Source organism: Danio rerio, chromosome 16, assembly GCF_052040795.2.
Source record: "Danio rerio strain M-AB ecotype USA chromosome 16, GRCz13ab, whole genome shotgun sequence".
NCBI classification, from domain to species: domain Eukaryota; kingdom Metazoa; phylum Chordata; class Actinopteri; order Cypriniformes; family Danionidae; genus Danio; species Danio rerio.
Window position 1 is genome coordinate 17,430,381 of NC_141036.1, and position 20,886 is coordinate 17,451,266.

Genomic DNA, 20,886 nt, shown 5'->3' on the forward strand with positions numbered 1-20,886 from the left:
CAGGTGGTTCCTGTCGCTCCAGGATTTCAACTTCGACGTACAACATCGAGCCGGGGCCTCCCACGGAAACGCAGACGGACTCTCACGGCTCTGGTCAGGATGGGCAGGTCTGTCGAAACATTCTACCCCCCCTCTCAATACACTGCTCTTCCTTCGCAGGACACCCAGGACCAGGACGACGCTAAGGGGGGGGGGAATGTAGCGAGCCATGTAATACCACGTCGCCCTGGGCACAAATCCACACCAGCTGGATCTCTCATCAACCTCGGATCGCTCACAGCTGGACCTCATCAGCCAGGGAGAGATATAAGCCAGCCCCACACAGAAGGAAGTGAGCTTCATTTGACATGACTCCCTGCGCTAACGCTTGTCTCTCTCTGTCTCTCCCACAGCCGAGTCCAGCTCGTGACCGGTCCAACACTCTACTTCTCACCAGCCTTCACCATCTCCCCGGAGCACTTGAGCACGCACCTTTAAGAAGAGCACTCTTTCACCCCAATATCACTTGTAAATAAAGGCACCCTCCGGGGCATTGTTTGTAACATTATCTACGGTGTTTGTGTTTTCCCTCTGCCTCGCTACAATATATATATATATATATATATATATATATATATATATTTATTTATATTACAAACAGATTTGTATTTTGTTTATGCATCTGGAGCTGCTGATGTTTTGTTGCATAGTGTGTAGCATGCACAAGTCTATCTCTTTCTCCCTCTAGAGTTGCGCTTGATTGCAGAAGTTTAATTAATTAATTTATTCATTCTTTTGTTTTATTTAATTTTTGTACAGTCCAAATGCTTACACATTTCTTTATTGAAATGTTACAAAAATGATTATTTTCTACAAACAAATAAAAACCATTGCCTCCATGCCTTCTTCATCTCGAGTGGCTTTTTTTTGGTGTATTCATGACAATTTACATGTGTATAATGTTATTAATATTAGCAGTATTATGTATTATATGCATATTTATTTTTGTTTTAATAAAAACTAGTTTAGATTTGCCTACCTGCCAGGTTTTGGAGACATATGCTTCACTATATGGGGCTATGTAGTCTTCACTATAAGAATAGGACTTGTGTTTGAATACAACTCAGTTATAACAAGCCAGTTAAAATGAAACTATGTGAGTCTGTTTAACTTATAGTATCTGTGAGAAATATGAAATAAATTTACCACAAGGTGGAGCTTTTAAGTTTTATGTTTAACAATCGCTGCTGTCAGTCAAATTGCTATAGAAATAGTTGATATTAAATAGTTCTAGACGTTACACTTGACTTCATCCAAAACCAGATTTGTACAATATCTAAACTGCCTCCCTTGATCGGTAATTTCAAATAAAAATAAAAACATTTGCATTTGTACTGCTATAACAGCGGCATTTAAAGAATGGCAGTGATCAGATATACCAAAATATGTCTCACATTCTTAAAACAAAAACATATAACAAAGGTGAGCACATATGCATATTATTCTGAAAAAAAAGTGAACTTAAGGATATCAAAGCATAGGTGGCTCTACAGCTCAAGAATAAAAAAAAGGCTGAATTTGAAAGGAAAACTATGATTTTATTAAAAAATGTGTTTTTACGGTTGCAGTTAAAGGCCTTAAAAAGGTTTAGCATAGTTCCCCCAAAAATAAAAAATAAAATCCGTCATATTTGTCACAAACCTGTTTGAGTTTCTTTTTTTATGCTTAACACAAAAGAACATGTTTTGAAAAATGTTAAAACTGTTAAACATTGACTTCTCTATAACTGTTTTTCCTACTATGGATACCAATGGTTACCTGTTTCCAACAATCTTCAAAATATCTTTTTTAGTGTAACGATTCTTTAGTGTAATGACCTAAAACCACTTGAGAGTGAGTACATTTTTTGGGGTATCTATCCCTTTAACTGGCAACCATGGTTGATTATTATTATTATTATTATTATTATTAATATTACAGCATATGTGGTCTATCTAACTTCCTAAGTTTAGCAATCATCATTTTCTAAACTTGATCCGAAGAAAAGATGTATATATTGTTAAAAATTCCCTATTTTGTGCAACTCATGCAAAAACACCAGAGAGCACAGGGCTGGGCTTGTACAAACTGTCTCATACTGGTGTTTCATATTGAGTGTGTTTTCTGCAAGAGGAATGCAGTACCTGAGTCTCACGCAGAGCAGACACCCATGACGCACAGCTGTCTGGACTGGGTGTGGACATGATATGCACACTTAGAGGGCAGCCTAGATCACCGACCTCCACCAGCATAAATGAATCTACCAGACAGAGCCAAACAGTAAACAAAAAACTGTAAGAATCAATGAAGTGCCTTATATTGAGCATTTCATGAATTATGTTCTTGTTCTAGAGCTAATATGTACCTGCATATTACCTGTTCAGATAATTTGCATGTTTAAATGAACAATTGCACAATCATAATACATTTTTTAATGACAGTGAACTTGCATGAGCAGGTCTTTTGACACTCCTTAGGTGGAGTAAGTGTCTTATTCAAACAGCTCAATAATTAGAAACCAGATTATCAAGTAAATGCCCATTGTGTGTTCCCTGACATTCTAAGAGCTTTTGCTAAAGTATATAACACAGAACTTGAGGCCTTTTTCATGTGGAAAAATAGAGTGGTCTGCGTGTAATGTACAAATTTAATTAGATTCATCTCTATTTCTATAGAGCTTTTACAATGTAGATTGTGTTAAAGCAGCTTCACATATATGATTATAGTGAATTTTATTGTGCGTTTGTCTTGCATGAAGCAACAGAGTAATATAAACAGTGTTGGGGTAACGCATTACAAGTAATGCGAGTTATGTAATAAACGTTTCTAAGTAACGAGTAAAGTAACGCATTACTGAAAAAGTAATAGTATTTGAGTTTATTTTTTGAAACTGTAATGCGAGTTACTTTTAATTTAATTAATTAGTATGGAGTTAATCTAGGGCCATATATACTTGCAGGGAACTTGGGTGTTTAAGGCAGGCCCAGACCTGCGTCTATTTAAGCGACATCATCACCTGGAGACACAGTATCACTGAAGTGGTCTTACAGGCCAATAGGTCATGATCTCTCATAAACGGCCAAGTTCTTTTGACTCCGCCCCCTTGTCAAGTCAGGGACACAAAGTGAAACATGCAGAAACGTGAAGTGCAAAGTGAAAACAACATCGCAAACTTGTGATTGACCAAATAAAACAAATCAAAATGAGCATTGCACTTGACTGGATGGGTTTTGTACAGGCAATGCTATAAAACAAAAAATAATAATTTGAATGCATATTGAATATTTTAATTTATTTTGCCACTGCTTGGTTTTTATGTGTAGTTCTTCAAATTTTTTCATTTTTATTTCTAAAAACTTATATTTTTCCTTTGCAGTTCTTTATTTTTGTTAGCAAAATACATTTTTATTTCTCAAAAATACATTTTCGCTTTGCGATTTTTGGAGATTTGCTTTTATTTAATTATTTTGCTCAATACTTTATTTTTTGTTTGCAAAACTTTATTTTGTTTTGCAAGTATATATGGCCTTAGAATGACTATATAAAATAACTTTTTTAAATATATATTGCTAAGATAAAATTCAAGTAGTCACAATGAATCAAGCAGTCAATGAGAGAATGTGTTTATTATTTTGAACACATCAAAGAAAAGGAAAAAGAGATTGACTTAATGGACTGTAATTTAACTTAAGACAAATAGTAAAAAAGTAGCAAACACATTGCTTTAAGCTTTCAATAATCTGCATACATGGCATGTATAGCTCTGGAGTCAGGAAGTTCTCTGGGGCCTATGTCAGTAAAGCGGTTCAACCAACACAGAGTTTGAACTTAAACTCTGAGTTAATTTATCGAGATATTAAAAACTCTCAGATTTCGGTTTCAGAACAGTTGATCTGAGTTAGATCAATCAACTTTGAGTAGACCAACTCAGAGTTAAGCGCACTACCGCCACTAAAAAAAGGCATTATCAATGGAGCGCGGATATTACGAGTGACTAAGGCAACATCTAAAAAAAGAGATCACCATTTCTTTCTCCAGCTGAACTTGATGTGCTCATGCAAGGTTTTAGCAAATATGACCATATATTTAAAAAAGCAACACCTCTGCATCAGTGAAACAGACAGTTAGCGTGGGAAAACAGCTGCTCAGGTTAATGTGTAATTTTACATCTAAAGTATTGAAATATTTTGGTATAATAAAATAAGTAATTTTATTTGTAACATTTATAAAAAAAAAATACACACATTCCCACTTTTATACACGTTATCAGTTTTAATAGATTTAAAAGTGCACTTGGGTGTCTGCCTTTTTTATCGATCAAGTGATAGAGGATGATATGACATTAATAATGCAAGCAGAACTAAACAATAGTTTTTAGAAAAAATAATAATCCCATTAATCTAGTTACAGTACATGTTGAAGGTCAGTGAATTTAGGCTAATTATTTATTTAAAAGGGATAAGCCATTTTCTTACATGACTTTGTTCTTCATGTGACTCAAATGTATTCAATAGCTAAGTTTCCATCCAAATATATTAAATTTATGTGCAAAACTGAATAACGCATAAGAGATGTGCGAATGAAGCAGCGCTTCCATCGTAGTTTAGGCGCATATTTTCTATTGAATAAAAGTTTATGCTACTCAGTTATACACAAGTTTTTTATGCGGATTTTCAAAAGTTATGTGCATCATGACATTTCCATCAATAGTTTTTATGCGCATCTCCAAATTGAGCATTAAAATGGATGAGTGAAAATGTAAGGCTAAGGTGAGAAATACCGCTTCATCTTTAAAAAAAGGGGAGGAGACTGACAGAAACTCAGAGTTTAGAGAATAAAACCTGCTCCTGACTAGGTTAAGTTCACAGAGTAGGTTACCACAGTAACTGACTCTGAGTTAAAGTTACCTCTCTTTCTGAAACAGGCTTGACTTACCCTGCTTTCTCTAGTTTAACAAACCTGCCATTTTGAGACGGAAAACCCAGAGTTCCTCTCATTCCAGGGTTAAAATACTTTTTTTTACTTAACCTCCTTTCTGAAACAGGCCCCTGATCACATTATCCTAAAATCTACTTTTTTGATCTGTTTTTTTTTAAATAAAGGTGTAGGTTATACATTGTGTTGTAAATTGCAGAGCTCTGCTATTAAAAACAGAAAGAAGAAAACAAGTTTTGAAACAGATTAGACAATAAAAAGTAATGCAAAAGTAACGTAACGCATTACTTACTATAAAAAGTAACTAAGTAACGTACTGTAACTAGTAACTGTTTTGGGGAGTAACTCAATATTGTAATGCATCACTTTCAAAAGTTCCTGAATATAAGTAATACGTTACATTTGTAAAATTGTAAAATTATAATATAATTAAACAATGCTAAATATCATGATGTTAATAAAATATAATTTACTACCATGTTTTACGCTAATACATCATATAATTACAACTAATTAATAATCTAGAGTTCAGACTTTCCCACTTGTAAACATGACTTTTTTATATTATTTATTTATATTATTTAAGACTGTTAGTTCATTCATTAATTTTCTTTCGGCTTAATCCCTTATTTATAAGAGGTCGTCACAGCGGAATGAATCGCCAATTATTCCAGCATATGTTTTACACTGCTGATGCCCTTCCAATCGCAACCCAGTGCTGGGAAAATTGTTAGGTGTATGTGTGTATGTCCTGGGCCTGGTTTCAAAAAGGAGGTTAAGTGAAAACTCAGAGTATGTTAACCCTGAAATGAGAGAAACTCTGGGTTTTCCATTTCAAAATGGCAGGTTTGTCAAACTCGAGAAAGCCGGGTAAGTCAAGCCTTTTTCTGAAAGAGAGGTAACTTTAACTCTTTTTATTTGATTAGAAAAAAAATTGCATAAACTTTGATAGAAACTTTTACTGAACAAATTCCAGTATGTGCATTAAAAAAGGTCATGTGATTTTGTTATAAGAGATCATGTGATGACAAAAATGTGTGTGAATGGATAAATCAGCAGGATGAGCACATTGTAAAACATCTGAAATGTTGTTTTGGTCATTCTAAAACGCTAACACACGTTCATTGTGTGTCAAGATTGCCTCCTGAGGTGCAAGTAATTTATAAATAAAGAAAAGATTCACGCAGCTTCTTCTACGCAGTAAATTCTGTTTTTAATGTTGATATTTGGTGCCAGTTAATCAGGAAGTGACTCGTTGGATGAAAAAGCTCTTTTGTTTGCATGTCTTTTATTGCGCATAAAGTTAATTTGCATTTTTGGATGGAAACATAGCTAATGTCTACATTTTAGCCACACAAAAAACAAAGTTATGAAAATGGCTTTTCCATTTTTAATAAAGAATTTGCTTAAATTTACTGACCTTCGTACTGTAACTGAATTATTAACTGAATAATTACAGTTAGCGTGAGAAAACAGCTGCTCAAGTTAATGCGTAATTTTTAATTTAAAGTATTTAAATATTTAAATATAATAAAATAAGTAATGTAATGTGTGACGTTCATAAAATGTTTTAAACTTTTATACATGTTTAGCAGTTTTAATAGATTTAGCAGTGCACTTGTGTGTCTGCCTTTTTATTGATCAAGTGATAGAGGTTGATATAACATTTAGAAGGTAAGCAGTGCTAAAAATACTTTTTAGAAAGAATAATAATCCTATTAATCTAGTAACAGTATATGTCAAAGTTTAAGCTAATTATTTATGAAAAAAGGACAAGCCATTCTCGTACGTGACTTTGTTCTGTGTGTGACAAAAATGTAGGCAATATCTGTTTCCATCCAAATATATTACATAAATTTGTGCAAAACTGGAATAACGCCTAAAAGATGCGAATAAAGCAGCGTTTCCATCCAACAAGTCAAAGAGAACACAATCGTCACTTTCTGATTAACTTGCGCCAAATATCAACAGTAAAAACAGAATTTACGGCGGTAGAAGAAGCTGCACCAATTATTTTTTTATTTAATAAATGTACTTGCGCCTCAGAAGACAATGCTGACACACAATGATCACATGGGGGCGTTTTAAGCCATGAGACGCGGAGATCTTGACACGCTCCAGACACTCAGAGGTAATTAATAATATGTAATAATACTGAAACAGGTAAGGCATTTTAGAATGACCAAAACAACAGTTAAGATGTTCTATAGTGTGCTCAGTCTGCTGGTTTGTCCATTCACACACATTTTCATCATCATCTCTAACAAACCTTTTTTTAATGCACATACTGTAATTTGTTAAGTGTGTCCTTCGTAGTTCATGCGCATCTTTTCTTATCAAATAAAAGTTTAACCTACTCAGTTATGCACATGTTTTATTATGAGTATTTTCAAAAGTTATGTGAATCATGACGTTTCCATCAATCGTTTTTATGCACATCTCCAAAATGAGCTCTAAAATAGGTGTGCGGAGACGTAAGGCTAGGGAGCGAAATACCGCTTTATCTTTAAAAAAGGCGAGGAGACCGACAGGAACTCAGAGTTTAGAAAATAAAACCTGCTCCGGACCAGGTTAGATTCACAGAGTAAGTTGCCACGGTAACTGACTCTGAGTTAAAGTTACCTTTCTTTCAGAAACAGGATTGACTTACCCTGCTTTCTCGAGTTTAACAAACCTTCCATTTTGAAACGGAAAAGCTAGAGTTTCTCTAATTTCAGGGCTAAAATACTCTGAGTTTACACTTAACCTCTTTTCTGAAACAGGCCCTAGCTGTCTAGTCCTGTTGTGTTTCTTGTGTCACTTGCCTCCTGAGTCTCCGTTGGTTGTGGATCCACCTGACTTGATGTTTCATCTATTTACCTGTTCCAAGCCTGAGGTTGTGCTAGCTAGTTACTGACTGCTTGGCCTGAATTTCTCCTTTCCTGACCAGTCTGAATTTCTCGTTTCCTGACAATCCCCTCTGTATCATGAAGTCCTGATTCTCTATCCCTCACCAGCTTGTGTAGTTTTTCTCAGAGTGCTCTGATTTCCCCATAGTTCAAAGACATGCGCTACAGGTGAATTGAATAAGCTAAATTCGCCATAGTGTATGTTTGTGAATGAGAGTGTTTGGGTGTTTCCCAGTACTGGGATGCGATTGGAAGGGCAATTGCTGCATAAAACATATGATGGATAAGTTAGGTGGTTCATTCTGCTGTGGAAACCCCTGATAAATAAAGAGACTAAGTAGAAGGAAAATAAAATAATGAATGACGTGTATCAGCATATATTGTTAATTTGTGTGAAAATATAAACCAAAATATTAGCTTTTCTAGAAGTTATAATGTACAATGTCACTTTTTAAATTCCTGATTTTCACTTCATTTTGTTGTATTTTAGGATTTAATTATATTCAATATTATCATTAATAATAATAATTAATATTTGTTAACTATTTGCAAAACAGATTGAAAACTACCTGTACATTTTCCATATATATATATTTTTTACATTCTGGTCCATTATACAGTATATCATAACATGCTTGTTCCCCCGTTTTTTTTTTTTTTGTAGTAGTGCAACAGGGTTATGTTTATTTGATTTTTTTTTTTTGTAAATCAATGTGTGTAAACCATTATTTAAAACAGTCATTCTTCAAATGACTTTAACAGTCATTATTGAAAACAGTCAACATATGGTCAACTATTTGGTAGAGTAGGCAGTTAAAAGTTTAAGAACTGTTATCAAAAAGGTTCTTAGAAGAATCTCTTTTTTTTTGTAAGCTTCTAAACGCATGTAATACACAACTTAGATTATCTCACCTTTCATACTGATGTGAGACTAGTTAATATAATAAATTATAATATAATATAATATAATATAATATAATATAATATAATATAATATAATATAATATAATATAAGGGTGATGCAGTGGCGCAGTAGGTAGTGCTGTCGCCTTACAGCAAGAAGGTCGCTGGGTCGCTGGTTCAATCTTCGGCTCAGTTGGCGTTTGCATGTTCTCCTTGCGTTTGCATGGGTTTCCTCCGGGTGCTCCGGTTTTCCCCACAGTCCAAAGACATGTGGTACAGGTGAATTGGGTAGGCTAAATTGTCCAGTGTATGAGTGTGTGTGTGAATGTGTGTGTGAATGTTTCCCAGAGATGAGTTGCGGCTGGAAGGGCATCCGCTGTGTAAAAATGTGCTGGATAAGTTGGCGGATCATTCCGCTGTGGCGACCCCGGATTAATAAAGGGACTAACCCGACAAGAAAAAGAATGAATCAATAATTTAATATAATAAATATATATATTTTTTTATTTTGGGCAGGCAAGATCAATAACGAGCAGATTATATTAGAAGACACACTTACAGCCATCTTTGACCTCAATGCAGTGTATTCTCTCCACAAGCATTGGGGGGCGCAGTACCTTCAGCTTGTCTGATTTCTTCTGTGCTTTAGTTATTAACAGCACATCAGTAAAGAGCAGGACCACAAACTCCTAACATAACCAGAAACGAATGATACAATTTTGAGGCCAATAAATAATAATCATTAGTGAATCATAGTCAGTTTGTCACTTGCCTTTGTATCCTTTCTTCTTTTAACCTTCAGAGTTTCTTCCAGTATTTGCTTGCGTATTACATTTGGCCCCACCCCACTCATGGGGCTCGTCAAATCAAAACGGCAGATCTCGCGAACATGCTGTTGGTAAACTTTGCATTAGATTAATTTAATACTCTAGGTAGAGTTAATGGTGAATGAAGATCTTTTTCTTACCTTGTCTACTTCTTCACTTAGACCCTCTATCTTGTATCCCTCTATCCTTTGAGCAATGGCAGAAAGGGCCAGCTCATCTGCTTTCAGTTGCAAATAGTCATTGATAGACTGCACAAAATTATTGACACTGTTCAACTACAAGAAAAAGAGAGATAGTGAGTGAAAAACAGTGCATATCTTTTAGGGCTGTAACGATACACCAAAGGCACGGTTCACTTCGGTTCACAGTTTGGGGCCATGGTTCATCTTAACAGCAATGCTAAGGAACAGTAGTTCCCTTTCGGATGGGGAACTTCAATGCTATAAGTGGATTTTAATCCACGAATGGGAATTTCATTTCAGAAAGCCAATCGTCTGAAAGAGTATATAACGGGCCAATGAAATGCCAAATGAGTTGGCAGCGTAAGCTTGCGCACATGTGGCTTATTGCAATTAACTCCACATTTAAGCACAGGGAAAGCAAGGAAACGCTATCCTTTTCGCTTCAGAGACTATTACAGCCTTTTGAGAGAGTCGATGAGGGTCCCTCCTGCTGTGATCCAGCGATTTGAGCGAACGAGAGTGGTCTCCCGGTCCAGAGTGGGTACACGCGGCGGCAGACGGTCGAGCTGGGATTCTCCCTTGCCTGGCATTCTTTGGGTCCGGTCCTCCAGAACGGTGCATATAGTGATAAATTTCCTAAAAGAGCAACACAGTCATGCAGCACGTCCTTTTCAGGATGGCGCTCCGACTGTGCGTTTCTGGATGCCGTGGTTTCCTGTCTCTGGATGATGGGCACGATCACTGCGTTGCATGTCTAGGGGTCCAGCATGTTAATGTGGTGCTCGCGGGCAGTTCATGTTGTCATTGCGATGCCATGTCTGCGCAATTAAGATCGCGGCTAGCCCTTGTGAAGGGGCGAACCACCCCAGCTGTCCCCTGCACTGCAGCAGGCACTCGGGCAGATCTGAGGGTTCCAGCGAGAGATAATCCGTCACCTCTGGGCCCGCGGACCTCTCGCTCCTCCAAGCGCCCCATCCAAGCTTCGAGCGGAGGAAGCGATCCATCTAACCAGATGGTAGCCCTTGCGCTCGATGACACCGGGAACCAGATGTCCACCGCGGCATCGGATGGTGGGCTTTCATTGTCCAATGATAATCCAGAGCCGCTTGCCCCCTCTGGGCAGGTGAGTGCTGTCAAGACGGATCCTGAAACTAACATGTTAGCTGTGCTTTCCCTGGCTGCTTCGGCCGTGGGTTGGAGATGGTTTATCCCCCAGCTCCACGGCTGGACCAACTAGATGGGTGCTACGTGGAGGACCAGAGGGCTAAGCCTTTGAAGCCTCTCGTCCCCTTCTTCCCGGAGGTGCACAGTAGGCTCACAATGTCTTGGAGGGCACCTTTCTCTGCCTGTGCTGCGTGTTCCTCCGTTCCCACCACTCTTGATGGTGGAGTGGCCAGGGGGTATGAAGTGATTACTCCAGTCGAGCGCGCCATTGCGATCAATCTTTGTCCGCGTGGCGCCTCTTCTTGGCGGGGTCCATCCGGAGAAGAGGGAATTTGCTGTTTCCCCGCTGGAGGGCTGGGCACTATTTCTAACGGCACTTTTCAGTGCCACGAAAACATCAATGAAGCCCTTTTCCACTTCCCCGGATGTGACAGCACGAACCCTGCCAGTCTGGGACGCTCTGCTTCCCAGCTTGCGGGTTCGGTGCACTTCGCCAGGGGCTTACAAGCGCTGGGAGGATGGTCTTCTTTCTCCCACCCCTCGAGCCCCCTCTCCGGAGTTTGGTTGTGGAGTGAGAGCAAATCTCTTGCCTCCAGCTCTTCCGGGGGACCCTCACGCTTCCCGGATCAGCACACCCACTCCGCGCTGCCCCACTGCTGGTACGTCAGCAATTGTAGCGAAGAGTCCATTAGCGAGAGCTCTGCCTGCCTGGTTAGCGTGGGCCAGCCCTTCGCGGTGGCTCATATGCACTATCAGACTTGGCTATGCGATTCAGCTCGCGAAACGGCCCCCCCCAAGTTTACGGGTGTGTATTTCACCAGGGTCAACCCCTGTCCGCCCCTGTCTTCTGGTCCCTCCCGCCGAGATGGAGAGCGAGTTTTACAGCCCGTACTTCATCGTGCCCAAAAAGAGCGGTGGGTCACGGCCAATCCTAGATCTGCGCGTTTTGAACCGCTGTCTGCACAAGCTGCAGAGGCACATCCTCCGGTGTGTTCATCCTCGGGATTGGTTTGCAGCAATAGATCTGAAGGATGCGTATTTCCATGTCTCCATTCTTCCTCGCCACTGTCAGTTTCTGCGGTTTGCGTTTGAAGGTCGAGCTTGGTAATACAAAGTCCTCCCCTTCGGGCTCTCTCTGTCTCCGCGGGTCTTCACCAAGCTTACAGAGGGTGCCTTAGCGCCCCTTCGGCTCGCGGGCATCCGCATACTCAATTATCTCGACGACTGGCTGATTTTAGCCCACTCTCAGGAGCAATTGATTATGCACAGAGACAAGGTGCTCTGGCACCTCTACCTGTTGTGGCTTCAGGTCAACCGAGAAAACAGCAAACTCGCCCCCGTGCAGAGGATTTCTTTTCTCGGGCTGGAGCTGGACTCTGTCACCATGACAGTGCGCCTCTCTGAGAGAGCTCGACAGCAAAATAGTGATCCCACTGAAATTTTTTCAGAGGCTCCTGGGGCATATGGCATCCGCAGCCGCTGTCATGCCGCTCGTATTACTCCATATGAGACCACTTCAGCACTGGCTTCACGATCAAATCCCCAGACGCGCATGGCATGCGGGCACACACCGAGTCACTGTTACTGCGCTGTATCGCCGCGCCCTCAGCCCTTGGAATGACCCCTCGTTCCTACAGGCCGGAGTGCCTCTAGGACAGGCGTCCAGTCGTGTTGTTTATTCAACAGATACTTCCAGCACGGGCTGGAGGGCTGTGTGCTGCGGGCATGCAGCTGCGGGCCTGTGGAAAGGAACCCAGTTGCTTTGGCATATCAATCGCCTGGAGCAGTTGGCAGTGTTCCTCGCTCTCCACCGTTTTTTTCCGGTGCTGGTCAGGACGGACAGCATGGCGGCGGTGGCGTATATCAACTGCATGGGGGGGGTATTCAGTCTCGCCGCATATCTCAGCTTACCCGCCATCTGCTCCTCTGGAGTCATCTGCGGCTGAAACCGCTGTGCGCCATTCACATTCCAGGCAAGCTCAACCATGCAGCCGATGCGCTCTCACGGGAGCCTTTACGTCCCGGAGAATGGAGACTCCACCCCGAGTCTGTTCAGCTGATCGATCTGTTTGCTTCCCCCCAGAACGCTCATTGCCAGTTGTTCTTTTCTCTGACCGAGGGCTCTCTCGTCACGGATGCACTGGCACACAGCTGGCCTCGGAGCATGCGCAAATATGCATTTCCCCCAGTGAGCCTGCTCGCGCAGTTACTGTGCAAGATCAGGGAGGACGAGGAACAGGTTTTGTTGGTTGCACCCCTCTGGCCCAACCGGACCTGGATGTCAGAGCTCTCCCTCCTCGCGACAGCCCACCCCTGGCAGATCCCTTTGAGAGCGGACGTACTCTCTCAGGGACAGGGCACCCTCTGGCACCCTCGCCCCAATCTTTGGAACCTTCACGTGTGGTCCTTAGACGCGAGAATGACTTAGGTAACCTACCGATTGCGGTGGTTAATACCGTCACTCGGGCAAGAGCCCCCTCCTTGAGTGTGCCTATGCCCTGAAGTGGAGTCTATTTACTGAATGGTGCATCTCTCGCAGAGAAGACCCCAGAAAATTGCCAGCGTTGTGCTTTCTTTACTCCAAGAGAAGCTGGAGAGCAGGCCCTCCACACTCAAGGTTACGTGGCTGCCATCTCGCTCTCATGACGCGGTGATTGGCAGCATCGTGGGAAGGCTTAACCTCCTCATCTGGTTCCTCAGAGGCGCTAGGCGAATTAATCCACCCCGCCCCCCTCTCATGCCCTCTTGGGATCTTGCCCTCATTCTCACAAGCTGCGTCAGATCCCTTCGAACCTCGACTCAGTATCTTTCAGATTTCTGTCCCTGAAGACAGCTCTGCTGGTCGCGTTGATATTGATTTAGAGGGTCGGGGACCTGGAGGCATTTTTCGGTCAGTGACTCGTGCCTGTAATTTGGGCCGGCTTACTCTCACGTTGTCCTGAGACCCCGCCCGGGATATGTGCCCAAGGTTCCTACCACACCATTTAAAGACCAGGTAGTGAGCCTGCAAGCGCTGCCCCTAGAGGAGGCAGACCCAGCCCTTTTTTTACTTTGTCCAATTCGCGCTTTGCGTATTTATCTGGACCGCACTCAGAGCTTTAGATCATCTAAGGAGCTCTTCGTCTGTTATGCGGTCGGCAGCAGGGAAGTGCCATATCGAAACAGAGGTTAGAATGCCCACTGGTTAGTGGATGCCATCTCCCTCGCTTACCAGAGCCAGGGCGAGCCGTGTCCCCCAAGAGTGCGCCACTCAGAGCATTGCATCCTCTTAGGCGCGTGCACGCGGCGCCTCTCTAAAAGACATCTGTAAAGGCTGGGTGACACCTAATACATTTGCAAGGTTTTTCAATCTGCGAGTGGAGCCAGTTTCCTCAAGGGTATAAGGTAACCCTTGGTGATTGAGGAAACAACTCGGTTAAGGTGTTGAAATACGCTTGCTGCGCCATTCTCCCTAACACGGACATACGTGCGCCTTTTCATCTGTCAGTAAAGTTCCCCATTAGGTGAGCCCTGCAGATTCCTCCGAGGCCTCCAGCACTGACTCAGCGGAGGAGTCACCTGCTGGCCCATTGCGTTGTAGGTCTGCCTGCTGGTCAGCCCGCATTTTGGGTATAGGTGCCTGCTACGCATGATCCCCACTAGGCGATCCCAAATGCTTATTCAGCAACGGTGCATTCCCCCCTCACGGGCAGACCCGTGTCTTCCCTCGCCGCTAACCATCTTATTATATGCGTACTACCCCTTCTTAGGGCTAATCTATATACAGTATTTTACCATCATATCTCACCATTGGGTAGTAGGTAGCCTCCGCAGTGTCCTCCCTATCGGGACTGCACGCTTTCCCAACGTACTGTCGTATTTTCCTAGAATTATCTAGATGCTTGCAACTCCCAAAAAAATATATCTAAATCCTCAAAACTTCTGTGAAGTGGGATAAGTAAGAGCCAGGGATCACGCTGAAGGACCGCGCCTCTCTTTGATGCAGGAGCGCTCATGCTTTGCCTGGCTATCCTCTCATTGGAGGCGAAGGTAAGGTGCAGTCATCATGGCGTTTTCCAGACATTTCCCCATTTGTGGATTAAAATCCACTTTTGAAGTTCTCTTGAAGTTCCCCATTCGAAGGGGAACGATCTGGTTATTAAAGTAACCTTTTGGGAACGGAAATGCTATATAGCATCGTCATAATGATTGTTCCTTAGCTGTAAGTGTCAGTCTCTTAAACTTAAAAGGATAGCATTTCCTTGCTTTCCCTGTGCTTATATGTGGAGTTAATTGCTATAAGCCACACGTGCGCAAGCTTACGCTGCCAACTCATTTGGGATTTCATTGGCCTGTTATATACTCTTTCAGATGATTGGCTTTCTGAAACAAAATCCCCATTCGTGGATTAAAATTCACATATAGCATTTCCGTTCCCCTTCTCGGGAATGAGGGTTACTTTAGTAACCAGAGCGATTCACTTAATAACAAGAACAACTAAACCTTTTCTTTATTAATTTTGCCATCACATTTTAGTAGAGTCAGGATACCTGAGTTAACAACAAAAATTAAATAAATACCTCCAATATAGACTAGTCAGAAAAAAACATTAGTGCAGCCATTTTAACTAGGTAAACTAAAATGAAATAAATAACTGCAGTGTAGGGTGAAAGATAAACAGGCTTGTACTCTCTAAGGACATTTGGAATATTTCATTAAATTCTACTTTAAAAACTTTTGATTAAGTTTTCATTTGGATAGGTTTCCGTTTAAATTAATGAAAAAATATACTGTAGCGAGCCATGTAATACCACGTCGCCCTGGGCACAAATCCACACCAGCTGGATCTCCCATCAACCTCGGATCACTCACAGCTGGACCTCATCAGCCAGGGAGAGATATAAGCCAGCCCCACGCAGGAGGAAGTGAGCTTCATTTCAGATGACTCCCTGCGCTAACGCTTGTCTCTCTCTGTCTCTCCCACAGCCGAATCCAGCTCGTGACCGATCCAACACCATCCCTCTCACCAGTCTTCACCTTCTCCCCGGAGCACCTGAGCACGCACCTCTAAGAAGAGCACTCATTCACCCCTTTATCACTTGTAAATAAAAGCACCCTCCGGGGCATTGTTTGTAACTTCATCTACGGTGTTTGTGTTTTCCCTCTGCCTCGCTACAACTGGTGGAGAATGCGGGCATTGCAGAGGGAAAAATTCAGAAGAAACACTCACCATTAAGTAGAAAATAACCGCTGAATTTTTCTCTGTGTTTGTTACAGACAGGCATCCGCTCTCTCTCTCTCCCACGCTTCCTCTTGCTCGGCTGTCAACATCCCGTCGCCATGTCTTTGGAAGAGGTACTGCTCCACCTAGCGGAGATCTCCAGTAAACAGAATTCCATCTCTGAGCAGCTTACAGCCAGACAGGATCGACTGGAACAGCAGCTCCGCCAGGCGGCCAGACACCATCCGACTCCCGAAGTGAGTGCGCATCATCATCTCACTAAACTCAGCGACCTGGATGATATTGACGCTTATTTACATACCTTTGAGGTTATTGCCGAGAGAGAAGGCTGGCCAAAAGAAAACTGGGCGAGAATGTTGGCTCCGTTTCTCACAGGAGAAGCGCAACGAGCATATTTTTCACTAGAGACACCTAAAAATGAAGATTACAAAGCGTTAAAAAAGGAAATATTAGCCAGAATGGGGCTATCCACAATCAGCGCAGCCCAACAGTTTTCCCAGTGGTCTTACGACGAGAAACAACCCGTGAGAACTCAAGCAGCTCAACTTTCTCGCCTGGGAAGGCTATGGTTATTGGGAGGAGATCCCTCGGCGGTCCAGGTCGCTGAGAAGGTGATCATCGAGAAGATGATGCGTGCGTTACCCCGACGTTTGCGAACACTCACCAGCATGCGAAATCCTGAGTCACTGGCCACCCTGGTGGAGGCGATCGAGCTGGCTGAAGCTCACATCGCCCGAGATAATGGGGAGAGAGCGGCTCTGCCACCCCGGAGGGTAAGTGCACCTTGGCGACCGGTGGAGGGCACAGCGCGACCAGGCGGCAGACCAGCGGTCCCTAGCCCGATGGACGAGCCGATGCCCACCGAGCCGACGACGCACTCGACCCCGGCCTGGACAGCAGGGTGCGCGGTTCACCGCAATATCCCTCCCGAAGCTCCCACCCATAAAGACCAGCTAGAGGGAAAAACACAAACGGCCACTTTAGACACAGGAAGCGCCATCACTCTGGTTCACCCGAAAATTTTAAAATATCATCATGAAAGCAAAGGGCGAATTCCGATCACGTGTGTGCATGGTGATACCCGCCACGTACCCGCCCGAAGAGTGACCATCGCGGCGAAACCAGGTAGCTGGCGAATCGAAGTCGGGGTTGTTCCAGATCTTCCTGTGTCCCTCTTACTGGGCAGAGACTGGCCGGGGTTCGACGAACTCCTAACTCACCACCACGCTCCATCGGCTCGTTCAAAGAAGAAGAACAAGCCACGGGCTCATCGGGACCGCAAACCAGCGCTGATGACCACCGAGAGCGACAGAGGGGGTGAGTCATCTATATCTGCTAACCTATACTTTGATCTGTTTCAACAGATAACCGCAGGAGGCGATTTTGGTAGAGCACAAAGGGAAGATGAAACGCTCAAACACTGCTGGCCACAAGTACGGATCATCGAAGGTAATGAGCGACTTCCCAGCCCTCACCCCCTCCCACATTTTATTGTGGAAAATGGTCTGCTGTACTGTGTCGCAGAGAGGCGGGGGGAAAAGAAGACACTATTGGTCGTCCCGAGGATCAAGAGGGAGACGGTCTTAGAACTGGCACATACCCACCCGATGGCTGGACATCTGGGAGCGGCCAACACGGTGAAAAGGATCCGCGACCGTTTCCATTGGCCGGGGCTAGACGGGGAAGTAAAGAGGTATTGCCAGGCATGTGACATCTGCCAGAGAACGTCTCCCCAACGACCACCCCCCAGCCCTCTAATACCACTACCCATCATCGATGTGCCCTTCACCCGAATTGGTATGGACTTGGTAGGGCCTTTGCCGAAGTCGGCCCGGGGACATGAGCACATCCTTGTTATCCTCGATTATGCCACCAGATACCCTGAAGCGATTCCCCTGAGGAAAGCCACATCATCGGCCATCGCGAAGGAGCTGTTTCTGCTATGCAGTCGAGTGGGAATCCCAACGGAGATACTGACCGACCAGGGCACCCCCTTCATGTCCCGGTTGATGGCAGACCTCTGTCACCTACTCAAGGTAAAACAGCTAAAAACCTCTGTATATCATCCACAGACGGACGGCCTTGTCGAGCGCTTTAACAAGACTCTGAAGCAGATGCTCCGACGGGTGGTGGCAGAGGACGGGCGCGACTGGGACCTCATGATCCCGTACGTGTTATTCGGTATCAGGGAAGTCCCCCAGGCCTCCACAGGATTTACCCCCTTCGAACTGCTGTTTGGCCGCCAACCCCGAGGCCTATTGGATGTGGCTCGTCAAGCCTGGGAACAGGAACCAGCCCCCCAGCGGTCGGTGATCGAACACGTACGGGACATGAGAGAACGCATCGACAAAATCATGCCCATCGTCAAACAACACCTGACCGAAGCCCAGCGCGCCCAGCAGAGATTGTATAACCGGCCCGCCCAACCCAGAGAGTTCCACCCAGGGGACAAGGTGATGATACTCATACCTACCACAACGTCGAAGTTCCTCGCATCCTGGAAGGGACCATACACCGTGGTAGAAAGGGTAGGGCCGGTAAATTATCGAGTCCGTCAGCCGGGACGAAGACGGGAAGAACAACTTTACCACATTAATCTCATGAAGAAGTGGGTTGCAGCTCCAGGTCATCTCGTTGCCTTCGCTGAAGAAACTCTTCCCGTTGTCCACATTGGTGAGCAACTCTCACCAAACCAGAAGGCGGAGCTGCAAGCCTTGGTTGGTCAGTTCAAGGATGTGTTCTCGGAGAAACCGGGCCGAACCTCCATCATCCAACACAACATTATCACCCCTCCTGGCACCATCGTCCGGCAAAGGCCTTATCGAGTTCCAGAGGCTCGCAGGCTGGCTATCGACGAGGAAATCCAGAAGATGAGAAGGTTAGGCATCATCGAACCATCCCGTAGCCCGTGGTCCAGCCCAATAGTGATGGTCCCCAAACCCGATGGCACCCTCCGTTTCTGCAACGACTTCAGGAAACTCAACGAGATCTCCAAGTTCGACGGATACCCCATGCCTCGGGTGGACGAGCTGCTGGATAGGCTGGGTGGAGCCCGATTTATCTCCACCATCGACCTCACCAAAGGCTACTGGCAGTTACCACTCAGTGAAGACGCCAAGGAGAAAACCGCCTTCTCCACACCCGGTGGGCACTGGCAATACCGGGTTCTTCCCTTCGGGCTCCACGGGGCCCCAGCCACATTCCAAAGAATGATGGACATCCTGCTGAGGCCCCACCAGCCATATGCAGCAGCCTACCTGGACGACCTCATCGTCCACTCTGAGTCATGGGAAGAACACCTATCCCGGTTACGGAGGGTGCTCTTAGATCTTCGACGGGCTGGGCTCACAGCTAATCCCAAGAAATGCCACCTGGGTCTAGCCGAAGCCAGATACCTCGGCTTCCACATTGGACGAGGTCTCATACAGCCACAGCAAAACAAGGTCAAGGCACTACAGGAAACTCCACAACCCACCACAAAGACCCAGGTACGTGCATTTCTGGGGTTAGCGGGCTACTATAGATGTTTCATACCTAACTTCTCATCCATAGCCAGCCCTTTGACAGACCTGACCAGAAAGGGGCAGCCGGAGAGGATAAGATGGACCAAGGAAGCCGACGACGCATTCCGAGCCCTAAAGAAGTCCCTCACGTCCTCACCGGTACTGCACGCACCTGACTTCGGCTGCCCCTTCATTCTACAGACGGATGCTTCCGACTCGGGCCTGGGCGCGGTCCTCTCCCAGGTCCACGGCGATGAAGAACATCCTATAATGTACGTGAGTCGGAAGCTGACCCCCGCAGAGACCCGCTACGCAACGGTGGAGAAGGAGGCCCTGGCGATCAAGTGGGCAATCCTGGAGCTAAGGTACTATCTCCTTGGCAGGAAATTCACTCTGGTGACCGACCACGCCCCGCTACAATGGATGGCTACAGCGAAGAACAACAACGCTCGGGTCACCAGGTGGTTCCTGTCGCTCCAGGATTTCAACTTCGACGTTCAACATCGAGCCGGGGCCTCCCACGGAAACGCAGACGGACTCTCACGGCTCTGGTCAGGATGGGCAGGTCTGTCGAAACATTCTACCCCCCCTCTCAATACACTACTCTTCCTTCGCAGGACACCGAGGACCAGGACGACGCTAAGGGGGGGGGAATGTAGCGAGCCATGTAATACCACGTCGCCCTGGGCACAAATCCACACCAGCTGGATCTCCCATCAACCTCGGATCACTCACAGCTGGACCTCATCAGCCAGGGAGAGATATAAGCCAGCCCCACGCAGGAGGAAGTGAGCTTCATTTCAGATGACTCCCTGCGCTAACGCTTGTCTCTCTCTGTCTCTCCCACAGCCGAATCCAGCTCGTGACCGATCCAACACCATCCCTCTCACCAGTCTTCACCTTCTCCCCGGAGCACCTGAGCACGCACCTCTAAGAAGAGCACTCATTCACCCCTTTATCACTTGTAAATAAAAGCACCCTCCGGGGCATTGTTTGTAACTTCATCTACGGTGTTTGTGTTTTCCCTCTGCCTCGCTACAATACATATACTGTTTCTAAAGTGTTTTTAAATGACATATTCACCAGTAAAATACATTGCAGTTTTGTCTGAAACTAATGTTACGGTTGTATCCGTAAAGGTTGTATTTTTGCCTCCCGTTAGTAATGCGTAAACTGCGGTTATATCTCAGGGCGCTGCGGATAAAACACGGGTCGGGTAATGAAAAAATACATTATAATTAGCTA

General features: G+C 44.5%; 2 protein-coding genes across 5 annotated transcripts in view; one reads left to right on the forward strand and one right to left on the reverse strand.

Annotated features, from left to right (window-relative positions):
• plekhg6 (pleckstrin homology and RhoGEF domain containing G6) overlaps window positions 1-20,886 on the reverse strand; it is a 57,054-nt gene that overhangs the window by 18,244 nt on the left and 17,924 nt on the right. For all 4 annotated transcript variants that reach the window (XM_087286821.1, XM_087286820.1, XM_087286822.1 and 1 more), the window contains exons 10-13: window positions 9,712-9,846; window positions 9,517-9,636; window positions 9,304-9,433; window positions 2,163-2,278 (exon numbers count right to left, since the gene is read on the reverse strand). In XM_087286821.1, the coding sequence (XP_087142947.1) occupies window positions 2,163-2,278; window positions 9,304-9,433; window positions 9,517-9,636; window positions 9,712-9,846 (501 nt within the window). The remainder of the gene's footprint in view (window positions 1-2,162; window positions 2,279-9,303; window positions 9,434-9,516; window positions 9,637-9,711; window positions 9,847-20,886) is intronic.
• Window positions 331-20,639, forward strand: LOC147840224 (uncharacterized). Its single transcript, XM_087286819.1, has 2 exons — window positions 331-485; window positions 15,828-20,639. The coding sequence occupies exon 2, from the start codon at window positions 16,237-16,239 to the stop codon at window positions 20,431-20,433; it is 4,197 nt and encodes a 1,398-aa protein (XP_087142945.1). The 5' UTR covers window positions 331-485; window positions 15,828-16,236; the 3' UTR covers window positions 20,434-20,639.

Coding starts and splice junctions, on each gene's coding strand:
- LOC147840224 (XM_087286819.1), top strand. CDS start 16,237: ATGTCTTTGGAAGAGGTACTGCTCCACCTAGCGGAGATCTCCAGTAAA.